The sequence below is a fragment of the Mandrillus leucophaeus genome, unplaced genomic scaffold (genome assembly GCF_000951045.1).
Source record: "Mandrillus leucophaeus isolate KB7577 unplaced genomic scaffold, Mleu.le_1.0 Scaffold388, whole genome shotgun sequence".
Lineage (NCBI taxonomy): Eukaryota > Metazoa > Chordata > Mammalia > Primates > Cercopithecidae > Mandrillus > Mandrillus leucophaeus.
In genome coordinates, this window is record NW_012104120.1 from 2,252,542 (window position 1) to 2,270,496 (window position 17,955).

The 17,955-nt window shown below is 46.8% G+C and overlaps 1 protein-coding gene across 1 annotated transcript in view; it reads left to right on the forward strand.

Annotated features, from left to right (window-relative positions):
• The window catches only part of WDFY4 (WDFY family member 4), a 295,291-nt gene that overhangs the window by 206,633 nt on the left and 70,703 nt on the right, over positions 1 to 17,955 (forward strand). Inside the window, exons 45-47 of the mRNA XM_011990946.1 lie at positions 3,173 to 3,293; positions 5,723 to 5,808; positions 7,343 to 7,405. Of these exons, the coding sequence (XP_011846336.1) occupies positions 3,173 to 3,293; positions 5,723 to 5,808; positions 7,343 to 7,405 (270 nt within the window). The remainder of the gene's footprint in view (positions 1 to 3,172; positions 3,294 to 5,722; positions 5,809 to 7,342; positions 7,406 to 17,955) is intronic.

A 17,955-nucleotide genomic window follows, 5' to 3' on the forward strand; every position in this document is an offset into this window, starting at 1 on the left:
TGAGTTGCAGAAACAGTCAGCACAGAGCAAACTGTGCTCCCCACAGAGCAGGGAGCCAGTTGGAGAGCTCTGTAAAAGCTAGGGAGCATTTCTGCCTCCAGGGAGAAAAGGCACTGTTGAAAGAGCGTGGGTGTTAGAGTTGGAGGACCTGGATTTGAAACTAAGTTCCACCTCTTTTAAGGACCACATGACCTTGGAAAATTCTCACCTCTCTGGAATGCAGTTTCCTCATTTATGATATGGGAATAAAAATAAGTCATGCTCAGTATAAGGTTTCCTTATGAGGATCCAATTAAATAATGAATAGGGAAACGCTTGGCAGGCCAGAGAGCATGACAGTCACTTAGCAAACATGCCCCGAGCTCAGGGGAAGATACAGAGGACAGAGAGCCATGGGCAAAGACCTGGGCCTTGCAGGGTCTGCAGGAGAGAGAGACCAGCCAGACATGCAGCTAAGGTATAGAGAATATTTTCTGTGGTTCCCACAAGCATGGGATGATGGGAGCACAGAGGAGTGGCCATGTCATCCCCACCAGTACCTTGACCTGGGATGCTGCTAGACCTAAGCCAAAGGTAGGAAGGAGAATTGTCTCTATGGCCTTGCTGGGGCAGCTCAGCTGAGATCCATATAGAGGCATTAATAATGGACAAAGGACCTCAGCCAGCAGCAGGTTTGTATTACAGCATCCCGGCAGAAGCATTCAGAACCAAAGCTGCATTTTGTGTTTGATCCATCCTACCACGGCGTGGCTTAGAGGAGAGGGCCTGGGAGGGTTGTTCTGAGAAGGGGCTGCAGAGAGCCTGAGTTTGCAGCCTCAAATTCCAGCTGTTCAGGGGCCTAACCAAGGCGCTCAGGCTGTGTTTCACTTGGGCAGGCTTCCCTGCTGCCCAGCACAAGTCCAAGCTCTTAGGGCTGCACATGCTGGACTGCCACTGACCATAGACTAGAGAATTCCGTCTAGGCCTCTGTGACTACTGGGCCTCTCCCGACTTCCCCAGGAAGTGGGGCACAGAGGCTCCATGGGCTGCATTGTAGACTGGGCCATGGGGACCACACTGGGAGCTGGAATGGGAGAAGCTGAAACAATTTCCTCACCCACTCCCTACCACCTTGGGCTGGGGCTGGCAGGACCACCTTGGGGCAGGGGCCCTTACAGCCCTTGGCTCTCTGGGCCTGTGGTTGGCGCACAGGCTTCTTGAGGGCTGACGTGCTTGGGAGGCCTTCGTTTCTCAGTCCTGGCATCTTATCAGAATGGTTGTGGTTGTATACACAATTTAAGATGACTGCATGCCCCAGATGTTCAGAAAAGTAACTGTCTATAACTGAAATCAACTTTATTTCTCAAGCTCCCATGTGTCCAGATGATGAAAAGGTTCATATGATTAGCTCAAGGCATTTCAGTTATCTCCAGTGTACAAATTGTTCTCTTTGGGAATAAATATTTGGACAAATTTATTATCCTCCCTTTCCCCTCCTCTCTTCTGCTTCTCCAGGAGGAGGGGTCACTCTGGGATCTTTCTGGGAAAGCCTCCTACACACCCCTCATAACTCTCCAAGGGGCCTTATCTCAGTACTGCCTTATGCCTGCTGGAGGCATACCTCTGTTTCTCCAGGTGCCCGGGAGGTGGGTCCCACATCACACGTGGGTCCCTTCTCTGCCTTTTGAGTGAGTCTCTTACCAGCTCTCCAAGATTGCTTCTCACTACTCAAGGCCTGGCCTGGGAATTTTAAGATGCACCCGCTACACTTTCTGTCTCCAGCCTGGGTCTTGCAAACAGAACGAGCTCTGGCTTTCAGGAAGTTGTTTGTGCTGTGTGACGGAGCAATCGCTTCAGAATTCAGTGCACCCCTTTGTCCTGGGCAGGGTGTACCCAGCAACTCAGGCCTGTACCTTTGTATGGTCTGCAAGGGAGAGAGACCAGTCAGACATACAGCCAAAGGGCAAAGGATATTTGCTGTGGTTCCTATTAGCATGGATGCTGGGAGCACAGATGAGTGGCTGTGTCATCCCCACTAGTACTTTGACCTGGGATGTGGTTTGACCTAAGCCAAGGGTAGGAAGGAAAATTACCACTATGGCCCCACTGGGAGTCAGATATGTTTAGGGGAAGGTCAGCTGAGAGCCAGATAGCTCTCAGGGCTGCCAAAGAGGTGGGCGAGGCAGGCCAAGGGTCCTGAAGAGCTTCCTGGTTTAACACCAGATATCATTCTGCAGTCTCAGTAACAGTCTCACTCACCTCTGGAGAGAACTCATCCTGAAGGTTCCCAGGACCCAGGCCAGGCTGGACAGCCTCTCAGAATGCAGGAGCTGTGCAGATGAGCTCCAGCTGCTGTCCTCATGCCTCGCCAGCGTCCTCTCTGCTTTCCTCTGCTCCCCTCCCTCCTCTTCCCTGTGGTGCCTGACCCCTCCTAACACTGGTTTGCATTCAGTCTTACAGTCACCTGGCTTCCCTCGAACCTCCCTGCCAAGTGCTCTGTACTCCCCAATCCTGCCATGAAGGGTCTAAGTCCTGCCAGTCCCTGTGGCAGCCACAGGCCACACCTGACTCAGTTACCTCATCCAGCCTCTCAGCCCTGCCAGGGAAATAGGTCATTCAATACAAAACAAGAACACCTGGGCAGAGGGACTAAAGCGTGTGGCAGAGCAGGCATCCTGGCGCTGAGACTGTCATGCCTGGGCAGAGGTAGCTGGCACAGGGCCAGGCTGGGCATGGGGGAGCCAGGGAAGAGAGACCACAGGAACCCACCAGGGCTCCTGCGCATGGTTTAGGGTCATGCACAGCACCCATGAAGCCCTCCCTGCCAGCCCCCACTCTCACCCGGGGGACTCCTCACCCCCACCCTCATACCCTTTGTCAGCATCATCCTGGAAACTGTGCCACTTTCTTGCTGTCCCCTGGCCTGGTGAGGCTGACACCCTACCCTGGTCCTCCAGGGCAGGGCAGCTTTCATGTGTCAGTGGCCAGTGCCAGAGCTGACGTGGGCAAGCACTCAACAAGGATTTCTCAGATGAGTAGGGCTAGCACACTGGTTGGCAGTGACCCCCGCACCTCTCTGATGTGTCCTTGGAAATGTGGGTGGGGCTGGTGGAGGGCAGGAAGAGGAAGAAGCCTGCACATGTCCTCATTCTGATGTCTGAACATGTGCCCTGCATGCCTGTTTCCTTTTCAGCATCAGCGATCCGTTCATTTTCAACCTGTGCAGCAAAGACAGGTCCACTGACCATTACTCGTGCCAGCGCCACAGCTACGCTGACATGCGGGAGCTACGGCAGGCTCGCTTCCTCCTGCAGGTAAGCACACTGGGTGCTGGCACACCTGGGGCCTGCAAGAGGCAGGGCCATGGGACAGGTGGTCCAGGAGCCATCCAGAGACACATCGCTGTGACCCGTCTTTGTGCTTATGCGCAGCCCAGTGCCCTTAAGGAGACACCCACGAGTTCCCTGGGCTTATGGTCCCAGGTGGGAGTTCTGACTTCTGCTCCACTCTCTCCAGTCCCTGCTATTGGCTGTTGGGCCTTTCACTATGTCTTTTACGATTCAGCTACTTCGCTGCTTTGCTCTTGACATAGCCTAGAGCTGCCTTGTAGATTTAGGAACACACGGCAGGACAGATGCATTGCCTCCCAGTAGAGCTGGTGACTGGGAGTAGAGAGCCCTCTGCCCTGCCCTCCCACAGGTGTAATATCTCCCTTGCTGACATACTCTCCCCCTCTCTCCCCAAGGTGCTCACCTATTGGCAAGCTCCTGCTTGGCACTGTTTCTGGGGCCAAGTGGTTTAGGGATCTCCCAGCTGCCCCCTCCAACCAGGGTCTTTCAGTGCCTCACCCATGCCTTCAAGGGCTTAGTAGGGCATGCGACAGAGGTGGTGGCTCCTTTCAGAGGAGGAGCTCAGCCAGAAGCTGGTCATAATCTTCCACTTCTCATCCCACCTCACAGATGGATCACACTTTCTAGAAACATCACCTGAGCAGCAAAGGGAGTAGGGTAAACTTCAGGGGCCCCCAGCGACCTCAAACACATCTTGCCTTCATTACCCCAAGCTCAGCAATAGCAAAGCTGCATCCCCATCCCGTGGGCCTCCAGGGCAGCTGGCAGAAAGGAGGATCTGGGGACCACGTGACAGGAGGGGCAGGCTCTCTTCCCACCCTCTCTGCAGGGTCACTGTTAGTTCCAAAGGCCAGCAAGAGAGCAGTGCTTGGTCTAGATGAACTAGATATTTTTCGTTTGTAAATCTATTTTCTGTAGGTGGGTCATTGATTCATCCAGTGACCCCTCCTGCAAGAGGTCTCATTATCATTCTCCGAAACTGAAGCTCAGGGAGGCCTTTAAGGTAGGGGAATTTCTGAAAGGCCGCAGCTGCCCTCCTGTCAAGGGTTTGCCAGCAGCTCTGCTCTAGCCCTCTAATGAGCACTCATCCTCCCTCTGCTGCTTTTGCCTACAACACAGTTAGTTCTCGTTTTGCGTGGGCTTCCTGAGGGCCTTTGCAGGGTGAGGGAACTGAAAGAGCATAGTGGAAGCAGCAGCCCAGCCCTCATGGTTCTATGATTATATGTCTACCCTACATGTTATATACAGTAGCAGATAGGTATCAGTCAGTGGGACTTTTTCCCCCAGTACATGGTGATTGTTTCCAGAAGGTTGGTTCACCTGAAGTGATGGAAGCCAAAGGGAGAGCTTTTTGAGCAAGGCCACCATTTGTCCATCCCTGGATTCTCCCAGGAGAAAGGCAGAGCTTGGCAATCAAGGTATCCAGGGCAAGCTGTATCCTCCACAAATTCTGCATTCACTTCCTGTTTTGCACATTATTTATATTTCTATTTGTAGAAAAAAAAATCCAAGGGTCTCCTGTCCACTAGCAGAGGAGAGGAGGTATGCAACATCCTTGCAGATACCTTCTCTCTCTGAGAGAAGAGAGTTAACGAACTGGACTTTGAGAACTCACTTCCAGTCAGGTGGATGCAGGACAGGACTCTGTTATTGGGTGCAGTACCCACCTCTGAGTCTGAACCTTACCCCACCCCATCCTTCCCTCCATGTACAGGTCTCACCTCTCCCTAACTCTCCCTTCAGCCCTGGATATTCCCTCTCTTTGGTCTCATCTCGTCCCTGAGGCTTATCTTATAGGGGACTCACTCTATCTCTTATTCCAAGTTTATTATTTACATAGCTTGGAATAGAAGGGGGTTAGAAAGGAAACAAGGATGGGAGGAAAAAAAAGAAAAGATAACTATGTGAATTTGATTTAGGAATTAAGAAAGTACCCCTGACAAAAACCTTACTATGCTAGTGGGGCCACATCAAAATGTCCTGGGCAGGGGGCCCTGCGCTGCTTAAGTCTGTAGGTCAACCCATGATGCTGCCAGGCTGCACCCACTGAACTAGCTTCCCTAGTATGTCTGGTAAGGTGACCTCCTGGCTCACCCATGCCATAACTCAGAAGTGAAAATGTCTGAGGATGGCATGGCTGCTTTCTCTCATATCTGTCTCATGCTTGCCCTGGGAGTGGGCCTTTTACTTCCTGCTTCAATGGAACTCAGAGCTGTGGTCAGGCCCCCTGCCCTCCCACCAAGGTCTTCCCACTGTGGGAACTCAAAAGGACCATCCAGGAAGGGTCTTCTGACACAGAAACCCCCAGTGACTCATTTCCAGCAGCTCTGTCACCCTGGGGCGTCTCTAGTCCACAAAATATCAGGAGCATTAAAAGGGGCTTCTCTTCACAGGACATGGCCCTGGAGATCTTCTTCCACAATGGATATTCCAAGTTTCTTGTATTCTACAACAGTGATAGAAGTAAGGCCTTTAAAAGGTAAGAGCTTGAAAATCCTCCTTTTGAGAAAACTGATCCTGAACTGAGAGCAGAGGGGCAGAGAACACTCAGCTCTGTGCTCAGGAAAAGTGCTCTCAACCCACAGTGAGCGCCACTCAGGCTGGGCCCAGGGAGGCACTGCTGGCCCGCAGAACTGCCAAGTCATGAAACGAGGTACGGGAACAGGCAGAGGCCCTTCCTTCAGTCCTAGGAAGCAGGCTCCGTTTTCCTGAACTGAAGTGGCATAGAACAGGAAGCGAGAAAAAAAATTACACAGCTACAACAGAGTTAAGGAACTGGCTGTTTAATGGGCCTTCCAGAATGTTCTGGCTTTATTTTCTAATTTTCCAAGTAACTTTTTTGGCTTAATCTTTCTTTCTGATCCCAGTTGCCAATTTTAGTGGCTCCAATTTCGTATTTCATTGGAAGGAATTCCAAACAACTGATTTCCCACATGTGCACTGAACATGTTTTTTCTTAAAGAGAGAAGCCTGCTGTTTTAGTTAACTTATCTTTCTCCAGATGGATCAATTTAAGAAATCTAAGCCAGTGTGTAAGTTCTTAATACCATGGTTATTTGTTTTTATTACCATTAAAGTTATAGATCAGTAGATTGGTTTGTAGTGAATCTAGAAAGAACAGAAAGGAAGGTCAGTTCCTCATCATGATAGACCACAGAGAGGCTGATTAACAGAGGGAGTGGTTGTGTGCTGCTCCCTGTGGGCTGGAAGTTCTGAGGTGAGATTTGACATCCCCTGGCCTAGGAGCCTATTTTGTGCTCAGAAATTCAAGCCCTGCCTTCCTAGTGGCCCTGTGGAACTGGCACCCAGGGCCCGCTACTGCATCCAAGAGGCAGGGCTAGGGTGAAGAAAAACAACTGTAGAGAGGCTTTTGTGTTAGTTCTAGGCGTACCTCCTTGGACTCAGGTGAGCCCGCCCATGCGGTTCTTCCACACTGCTGCTAGACTACCCCCTAAAATTATCTTCAATGCCTAGTTTAGACCAAACCAAACAAGCAGACATGCAACCCATTAAACTTGATTCATTTCCCCCTATGGTTTCTGTTCATTAAACAAAGTTTTTCACAGTTGATCTAGAAATCTTACACCTCCACAACTCAGGATGTGAAGGTGGCCTAATGCAAACTCCACAACCACTACCCGCTCGGCTCAAGGAGCCTGGCATTAAGATGGCATTTGTCCCCACAGCAACACACTAGAATGTACAGCAGGGTTGTTGACATTGGCAATGTTGTCAAGTGCCTGGCCCAGAGGCAGTACCTCACACACACTGCCTAAGTAATTATTGTTTTATTGTTGTCATTGTTGGTATTAAGGCGATAGTGTGTAATGTCAGATAGTGCTGAGGGTTGCCTCAGAGGTACACCCAGGCCTGGTGTTCATGACCTGGGGGCAGGATGGAGCCTGGGGGAGCAGTAATGAGCCCAGCTTCCTGCCTGGCTCTGGAAATGCCTCTGCAGCAGGTGGAAGGGTCTTAACTCTGCTGATGGAATTATCCCTTCCCTTTTCATGTAGCTTCTGCTCTTTCCAACCCAGCCTGAAGGGGAAAGCCGCCTCGGAGGACCCCCTCAATCTAAGGTAATGGCGAGTAGCCATGCTCTCTGGGCATGGCACTGCCCTGGCTTTGATGTTCCTCCTCTGCCTCATCCCACTCTAAAGAAGTCCTGCAGAGAGCATGCCCGACTGGTTCCCTCATTTTTCTCTCTCCTATTCTTGTTCATCCTTCATCCTACTCCTGAAATTCCTTCTGCCAATTAAACCTCTATGAATAGACTTGAAGTCCCACATGCCCTGTGGCTTTTTCAGACCCAAATGGCAGGAAGCCATCCTCTGCCTTTGGTGACTGGGCAGGTGGCACAGAGGTGTGGAGTCAGGCCCTCCCATGGGTGTGTGTGAGCAATCCCATGCTGTCCCTCCTGTGATGAGGGTTTCTGAACACTTAGAAGCTAAATTCATACATGATGGTGTGCGAATCAGACGTTAACTTAGGAATCTGCGCTGTGGGGCGTCTCTCCCAGTGAATGATTTGCTTGCAGTCCCTCCCCCAGGTCCCCTTTCCAGCTACACAGTTCTCTGGAAGGCCACTTAGGGATCAGTAGATGTTTTTATTTCAATCAGGGTGAGAACAGAAGAAGGTGGCTGCTGCTGCTGGTTTTCTCCAGGAATGTGTGGGGACCAAGCAAGAGGGTGTCCCCAGGAATGACATTCAAGATATTTATAATCAGCATAAAATGGGTCTCACTAATTCCTTCAAAATTATTTATCAATAGCTTGTGATACATGGTGTTTGCTTCTTGACAGAGCAAAAAGCAAATAGAAAAAAAAAAAAAAAATCCCCTGTCCTTATTGAGTTCACATTCTCATGAGGAAGACAGACATAAACCAATATAAATGAGTGAACTATAAAGCATATTAGATAATTATAAGTGTAAGTGTAAAAAACCAAGCAGATAGAGGTGGGCATTGAAATCTTAGATGAGGTGGCAAGCAAAGCCCTTATCAAGAAAACAATCTGTGAATTAAGACTTGGCCGGGTGTGGTGGCTCACTCCTGTAATCTCAGCACTTTGGGAGGCCAACGTGGGCAGATCACCTGAGGTCAGGAGTTCAAGACCAGCCTGGCCAACATGGTGAAACCCTGTTTCTACAAAAATACAAAAAATTAGCCAAGCATGATGGTGGGCACCTGTAATCCCACCTACTTGGGAGACTGAGGTGGGAGAAAAGCTCTAACCCAGGAGGCGGAGGTTGCAGTGAGCCGAGATCGCGCCGCTATACTCCAGCCTAGGCAACAGAGCAAGACTCCGTCCAAAAAAAAAAAAAAGTGGAGAAACATGTTATGCAATTAACTGAGAAAAGTGTGTCAAACCCAGGGAAGAGCAGGGTGTGGCTGAGGCCTGTAAAATTGGAGTGCAGAGAGTTAGCTGGGGTGGAGGTGAGGGAGGTCACAGGGGATAGTTGGTGCAAGATTATCATGTCGGCTTTTATTCCAAATAGATGGGAAGCATTGGAGGAGTTTAAGCAGAGGGATGATGTGAACTGACATATTGATAAGACTCACTCTGGCTGCTGTGCCAAAAATAGACTGGAGTGGGTCAAAGGCAGAAGCTGAGACTAGTTAGGAAGCTATTGCTGGAGGCCACTGCAATAATCCAGGTTAGAGACAATGATGGCTTGGACCAGGAACATGACAGCAAAGACGATGTGATGTGATCACATTTTGGACATGTTTAAAGGTATATTTGATGGGATCTGATGACAAATCAAGTGTGGGAAGTGCATGTATGTGAGAGAGGACTTACGGATAAGACAGAAGATTTAGGCTTCAGCAATTGGAAAATTAAATGGGGATGATCACAGGAAGAGTGGCTGTAGGCCCACTGTGGCTATCTGAAGCTCAGATTTAGACATGTGAATTTTGAGATGCTTATCATACATCTCAAAGGCATTGTGGAGCTATTGGGCATATGAATTTGGAGTTCAAGAGAGAGGTTCAAGTGAGACATAAATTTAGAATAGTGTTTAAAGTCATGAGAATGGGCAAGATTATGAGAATGCATGCACATGGAAAAGAGATCAGAGGACTGTGCCCTGGGCACACCAACCTTTAGAGGATAAGGACATGGGCAGGGCCAGCTGAAGAGATGGGGAAGGAGTAACCAAAAAGGTAGCAGAAACTGTAGGTGTGGAAGACGTCCTGGAAGCCAAGTAGAGTGATTCAAGGGGGAGTGGTCAAGTGTTGTTGATAGGCCAAGTGGGATAAGAACTGAGAAATGACCATTGAGCTTTGTAACATGAGAGTCATTGGTGACCTTCAATAGACTAATTATAGTGGCTGCTAGTGGAGGCTCATATTGTGTCAGGCACTTACCCTTTATAGATTGCGGTGAAGTGCAAGGCATACCAGGATATGGTCCAGGGGACCCAGGCAGCAGTGGGTCACTGGAGTTGGGGTGGCTGTTCACCAACTGTAATGGGTATAGTTTAATAGTTCAACAACAGGATAGTCCTAACTGTGCATATCTGCTGAATCTCAGCCCTGCTGTTCTCATATTGTTTATGTTTCATATAAGCCTTTATATTCATACTTGGATTTCTTAGCAGTGTTTCAGCAAGGTAAATAGCTATTTCAAAATAGCAAGGTAAAAAGCCATTTCAAACTAATTGAAGCAAAAAAAGAGGATTCATGATCACATCTACCTGAAGGTCAAAAATGGTCTTGCTCCAGACATGGCTGGAACGCTAGGCACAAGTAAGTCTGCAGGAAGTGGCGGTTCTCCCTCTCTCAGGGAGGATTTTGCTTGGTCTGGCTCCATTTCTCAGTAGACGTTCTCATCACAGGGGCACCGATGCCCCCAACAGCTCCAGACTGACAGTCAATCACGCAGGAATCCCACCACATGCTCTATCCCGGTAACTTTAGCAAAACTTCCTGAACTGTCATTTTCCCCAGTTAGGTTAATTACATGCCCATACCAGAACCAATCAAATGTTTTCATTGGCTGGATCAGAGGGATGCACCCACCCAGCTTCTGGGGATAGGGTCAGTCCCACCCAACTACATAGACCAAATTGAGGGGAGTATGATTCCTTGGGAGAATCAAGGTTCTGTTATCCACAAGGGGGTGAGCACTGAGGGTGTCAGCAAAAGCAGGTGGCCACTCACAGTTCCACACAGAGGGAAGTTCTGAGCCGCAGTGCTCATGGGCTACAGATGGTTTTCTCTCTCCCTGGAGCAATGCTGCATCAACCGTGGCACACATCACTTCGCTGAGCCTCATTGTCTCTGCAGCTCACCCTTAGATGAACCTATTCTGTAATGTCACTCAGTGACAACATAGTTGTCCCTATGACTGTGGGTAGCTCTTTGTCCATTCTTCGTCTTTTGTCCTGAGAATCTTAGTGGTGCCTTGCCTGGAAACACATACCTTCCTCCACATACCTTCTACTCCAAATAGAGAGGGGCGGGTAGAGGAGGGGCAGAGGGAGGAATGCAGAAGAGGAGCTGACCCCCAGCTGTGCCCACTAAGTTAGAGGCCCCTCAGAAATGATTGCCAGGTTGGAGGAAGATGATGCTCTGTGGATGAGTCAAATGTCTGGAGATTATTCCTTACTCATCCCCAGGTTGATGATGACCTGCAATGCCAACCTGTGTACCACCTTGCTTCTGTGGTACAGCTGAGTCCCATTCTAATTTTATTTCCAATGTGATTATTTTTGCCATCACGGCTACTTGATCCCACTGGAGCAGGGTCTTCCAGAGTTATGCTGGGTCATGCCTGGCACAGTCTCAGCACAGCTCCAGGTTGGAGACCATTGGTGAAGCTTCTGGGGTCAACTAGGAACAGTGCATGGTGCTCCAGAGGAATGCTCATCTCAGCTCATGGAAGGAGAGCCTCAGCAACATGCGGACACCCCGCAGTGATGACCCTCGGCTCTGATGCCACCCATGCAGCGAGGGCTTGTGGCAAGACTGTGCTAAATAAACAGCCCTGGCTTCAGGATCAAGCTGACTTGGGCTCAGAGTAGGTGCCCAGTAAATTGTAATCCTTCTGCCTACTTTTAGAATCACCTGATGTGTGTTTGGGCATGTTGACAGAACAATTGATTAAAAGCAGGTGTCTTTCTTTGTTCTCAGCTCATTGGAGTGGCCCCCTCTCCAGCCCTTCTCTTGCCAGCTCAATTGTGGCTTCAGGAGTTCCAGGGTGGGAAGGCAGTGGTGGTCCTCAGCCTTAGGAAGGCTTGGCTGGCCACTGACATATTCCTGGAATGAAGCTGATGATTTTTCTTTTGGATCACTGGAGGCCATAATTACAGAATGAATCTTGAAAAATGCCTAGCTGCTTGTTAGTCACTCTAATGAATGTGGACTTCTTACCTATTAAGGGGGTGTGTGTGCCGTTCTGAGGGTTTTCAACTGGCCCATGACCCTTGGCCTAGGCTACAGATTTTCACATCCTAAACCTTCAGCTTTCGATGACTCATGTGGCTCCTTTGGACACCATCCCACACACACAGGAAATCAGAGCTTTTGGTACCAGAGTTTTGCTGAGGCTTTCAGTGACAATGGTTGCCTCCATCAATAACTATATATATGGCTGCCTCCATAACTCCATAACTTAGTGTATATATATGTGTGTGTGTGTGTATATATACACACACACACACACACACACACACACACACACAGGAGGCTCTCTGGGCCTGAATTCCAAGTGAAAAATACTTGTAAAGCCTGCATGAATCCTGTCCCCATGGTACAGGACTGAACCTTTTGAAGACAACATGGCAGCCTTTTCAGACTTCTGTGGGGTGCAAGGTTCTGCAAGCTGACAGGGCCTTCTAACATATGCCAGCTAGAGCTGTTGGATGAGTCCTGTTCTGTGGTGTTGAATACCGGCAGGATCTTTGAGATGTAAAAAGATGAATCAGAAAAGGAGAAATGATGGCAGGAACTGCAGGGAAAGGGGGCAGCTAGCTGGAATTCTCTTGTGGATAAACACACATCCTCACACTTAAATGTACTCATGCCCTTCCAGAAAGGGCTACAGACAGCTTCAAAATTAAACACAGGGTACAACCATCCTTTAACAATTACCCAACACTCCTTTAAAGGGGAAAAATATAGATGTGATCATGTGGAGTGATTTAGTTACTCTAATTGTACTGAGACTAAGAAAACTAAAACAAACAATCATGTTGGCTTATATTATTTTCCAGGGATATATAATAAGAAACAGGGTTTTGCAACTTTTTTTTTTTTATTTCTGGAACATATTTTCTCTTGGTGCTGAATATCAAATTTGGTTCTTCTCTAAAGGATCATGGGTACCAAAGGTGGCAATTCCTTTTTAATAAAACATACAAAAAGAGTGCTGGGGAACCTAATTCTCTGCATCAGTTCTCTGCAGGAATGGGAGCCTAATATTCACACTTATTTTTGTACAGGCATTCCTTTGGGAAGCTAACATTACCTGGCTCAGTTACATTGCTTTCTAATGACCTCAGTTCATATTGAGCCCAGAGTTTAGAAAACGCAGAGAAATACAAGGCTAGGATGCCTATCTGATTCTCTTTCTCTCAAATCTCTCTTGGGCTCAGCACATATTTTTGGCTAAACTGGAGCATCCACCATGTCATTCAGGCAAAAGCGTCCCCGGGCTGGAGAAAGCTTTTGGGTGTGAGATGGCACTTACATTCAGGGCCTGATTGTACCTGGGTATTTGCAGTTCCTGAAATCGTTTCTTAATTCTATAAATTTTTTATATATAATGTTTAGAATGAAATTTATTTTGAGGGTGCAAAGTTTTACAGTTGAACATTTTGCTTATTGTTTCCTTTAGAGATTCTCTCTGAAAAATAACGAAAGACAAATAATTTAGAAAAACAACCATAAGAACCTATGCAATTCCCATGAGAATATGAGCTTCCATGAAAAATTAACCACACCCCAGAGGAACCATAGTTAGCTGGGGGGAGGCTAAAGTTCAAGTTCCCCTTCCTAGCATTTCTCTTCCTTCAATCCTGCCCCCTAGAGATTCATGCTGTTGGCTACAGATCTGTAAGATACACAATTGCTTAACTGGTAAAGGTAGTGCTGGCTCCACCATGGAGTAGAGAAGCATGTCCTTGGGTTTCTTGCCGAACTGAAGCCCTGGAAGCCAACTGTGGAGACCAAGCTACTCATACCCTGTGTCTATACCAGAGTCACTGGGACCAGAGGCGAATGGTACCTGGCTGCAGATTCAAAATGAGAGTGACAGCCAGTGCTGCAGCGTCTAGGAGCTTGTTCACACGGTTGGCTTCGTGGGCCATGAGCATCCGAGCCCTGGCCATTCTGCCTAGGTCATGCTCAGACATTGGCCCTGACCGCATTCCATGTTCATCTTTGTCTGGCTGCACTCAGTTCATGCCTCGTCTCTGCTGTATCCTTAGCCATAACCTCAGATCCTTCCCAGGGCAAAAGCCTGATGCAAGCCCCAGTCACTGCAGCAAGCCTGCCCTTTTTCCTTCCAACTCTACCCAGCCACATTGCTTCCACAACCTTATACTCCCACACTACCAGGGGTGGTGAACAGGTGTGCCCAGGAATAGCGATGAGCAACCCACTGGTTCAAGGTTTCTCCCATCCTAGTTGCCACCTGTGCCCAGCTACCTCCAGAAAACCTGGGGCATAGAGAATTCATGCAGTTTCTATTTATTTTAGCAACTTTTTCAGGAATCTGCAAGAATAAGATCAACAGTGGGTAATTTTAGATTAGCTGGCTGAGCCGAGGTTAAGGTGCCTGAATTGCCTTACTGTGTGCCTCAATTGCATCTCTAGGCTGACTCGGTGTTTTAGATTCTCCCTTTAAGCTTGCCATAATGCCTCATAAATCAGCACTGGGCAGACGTATAAGGATCTATTGATTGTTGCATCTAGGCTGTAAGATTTTTGTTTTTTGTTTTTATTTCAAAATATTGATTCACAGCTGCAAAAATAGTACAGAGAGACTCTGTGCACCTTTCACTTAATATCCCCCCCACCATGGTTACATTTTATATAACTATAGCACAATTTCAGAACCAGGACATTGACACTGGTACATGTGTATGCATAGTTCTTTGTCATTGTATCATATATAGATTTGGGTAACTACCTGCACAATCGACATACACAGTTGTTTTTGTTTTTTTTTTTTTTTTTTTTTTTTGAGACGGAGTCTTGCTCTGTCACCCAGGCTGGACTGCAGTGGCCGGATCTCAGCTCACTGCAAGCTCCACCTCCCGAGTTTACGCCATTCTCCTGCCTCAGCCTCCCAAGTAGCTGGGACTACAGGCGCCCGCCACCTCGCCCGGCTAGTTTTTGTATTTTTTAGTAGAGAGAGGGTTTCACCGTGTTAGCCAGGATAGTCTCGATCTCTTGACCTTGTGATCCGCCCGTCTCGGCCTCCCAAAGTGCTGGGATTACAGACTTGAGCCACCGCCCCCGGCCGACATACACAGTTATTTTATCACCACAAAGATATCTCTGTGCGACCACTTTATAGTTATGCCTACCTCCCTCTCTTCCCCCACCATCCTTAAATCCTGGGAATCATGAATCTGTTTTTCATATCTATTACTTTTTCATTTAGAGACTGTTCTATACATGGAATCATAGAGTATGTGACTTTTGGAGATGGGCATTTTTGTTTTAGCTGAAAATAGTGCCATTGAGATACATTCAAGTTGTTGCATGTATCAATGGTCTGTTCCTCTTTATTGCTGAGTAGTATTGCATGAGAGAAATATACCAGAGTTTGTTTAACAATTTGTGCATTGAGCAACATTTGGTTGTTTCTATTTTGTGGTCATTACAAATAAAGCAGATCATTTACATTTATTGTAATTATCAAAATGTTAGAATACAAGTCTGCCATTTTATTTTTATTTTTTGTTTTTTCCTGTTCATTTCTCTGTTTTCTTTTTCCTGCCTACCTATGCACCACTAAAAGATTTGTTAAAATTCTACCTTATCTATAGTATTTTTTAGAATATTTTTCTGTATAACTTTTTGTATAAATTGGAGTTGCTTGAGGTGTCTTAGCATTGCTATAAAGGAATATTTAAGGCTATTTATAAAGAAAAGAAATTTATTTGGGTCATGGTTCTTGCAAGCTGTACAGGTGCCAGCGCCTCCTGGTGAGGGCTTTAGGGTATAGGTATGGTGGAAGGCAAAGGGGAGCAGGCATCACTTGGTGAGAGGAAGAGAGAGAGAGAGAAGAGGGATGTGCCAAGCTCTTTTTAACAATCAATTTTCAACAGGATCTAATACAGTGAGAACTCACTCATTACCAAGAGGATGGCACCAGGCCATTCATGAGGGATCCACCCCCATGACCTTCCATTAGGCTGCACCTGCAACACTGGGGATCAAATCTCAACATGAGGTTTGGAGGGGACAAATGTGCAAACCATGTCAGTATGTCATACCTACACAAACATCACAGTCTACTGGCATTGAGATATACTAGTCTGAGTGAAATGTAGAGGCAGTAAGCCTTTTAAGTCTTAAAGTCTTAAATATTTAGTTGTCTATAATATATAATCTGTAATTTTCTTAAATTTTTTCCTCTATATACATTTTTAAAACCACATCAAATATTTCCCAAAGTCATTTTCACATGCAAATGAGCTAAAGCTAAGGGAGGTGAAGTGAATTTGAGAAGCAAGTCGGATACTTGGCTAGCTCCAGCGAGCCTGATTTCCAGAACATCTCACTTGCCACTCTGTCTTCTCCTAACTGGGGGCTTCTTCTCTTCAGAGTCATTTATTCTGTTAGCTGAGTAGTCTTCAAGTTTTTGCCACAGCTACTTTAGGAAGATGTTGAGAGTATTCTGGGGATGGAGACAAAAGAGGGTGAGGCAATTGCTCCAGACCACAGAGGCAAACACAGCAAAGGCAGAGGTCACACCAGCTCACCAAGGTCAGGATGGTCAGGTTAGTGTGAATAGGGTGGTTTTTTTGTTTGTTTGTTTGTTTGTTTTTGCATTTGAGGAAAGAGAACCCCCAAGGCTTTCCTATGAAGTATCTTTATGCTTAATTCAATTTATAAGAAGTAAAGGTGACTGAGGTATTTTAGAGCATGAAGGAACACCAACATCAAACCTTTTCCTTGGCAGAAAAAGAAATAGGATGCAGAAGATGCCTCCTAACTGGTCTCTATCTCCAGTCTGCTTTGTCCTGCTGCCAGCATTTCTTGGCTAAAGAGGTGTCTCACTTGAACACATTGAGGCAAACCCAGCCCACTGCCTGGGTATGTCTCAATCCTGGTAAAGTTAAATGCACCTGAAACTCCTTCCTGAGATGTGTGATAAGAGGGAAAGCATGATAAAGCCCCAGAGCAAGGCTGGAGTGAGTGTCAGGCCAGCCAAGCAGTTGGCAGCAAGTAAGGGTGTTGAGGACCAAGCATGGCAAGGAGAGTGCTGCAGTGGGGAACGGAGGATGTGGACAGGCAAACCCTAAGGCACCAGGTGGGATCTGTAACCTTGATGTTTCTCTTAACTTCTCTCCTTTGCTGAACCTTTTGAATACCTAAGAAGGGAAAATTAATTCTAAAGAAAAAGTGTCTGAAGGGGGAGAAACTGAAATGGAAAGTCTTCATGTAGCTATCCAGCACTCTGTCTCGATCATACGTCTCTGCATGGACTCTATACCTTTTGGGTCAGAGATGAAGTGACTGAAATAGCAGATTGCCTCCCTTGTGGACATGTCCAAGACCTGGCAGGCTAGTGGTGGCTCCTATACCTACAGCATGGTGTCTCATCACACATGTCTCAGACACGGTTGCTCCCCTCAGCTTCAGAAGGGGTTCTCATGAGTCATTTCGGACATTAGGTGAAGAGAAAAATGTGAAGGACAGGGCTCAGTGCGGACAAGGATGCTGTGAAATGGGTTCTTTACTACATTACTGGTAGGCATATAAATGTGTGTAAACCTTTTACGAGCTACCTGATGGCAAGTATCAACATTATTGTTAAAACACACCCTTTAACACAATATTTCCAATAATGAGGCTATGCCAAGGAAATAATTAAAAATATTTTAAAATGTTTTAGTTATATAGGCTCTCATCACAAGACTATTCCCATCAGTGAAACCTGAAAATAAAGGTACAACAGTAACTTATAGTTATGTATATCTACAAGAATAACTATCTTGCAGACGTTTTAAAGTGTGGTTATTAATACCAGGTGACAGCATGGGTTTCAAAGCGGGACAGAAATGACAGGAATGCTATAATTTTAACTATGTATAAAAATATATACAGAAAAATAACTAGTAAGGAACTCTACCAGCATTGCAGCTGACTTATACTGTGGAATGATGGATGCTTTAAGCTACTATATTTAGTAGTATGTTGTGGTTCTGTTACTTCTACAATGAAAAACATTTAATAAAGGGAAAAACTAAAATGAAAATTTTGAATCTAGCTCTCCCAAGGTTTTAGAAACATGATAGGGTTGTCGTAGCTAAGCATTACAAGAGGAAATAAGCAGCAAGGTGTGAAGAAATGAAGTGTGCCGTGTGCTGTGGTTGACAATGTGAGGAGGAAAGAAGTTAATACCACTTCACTGATGGATGCCTCTTGGTGCTTCTCATCATCCA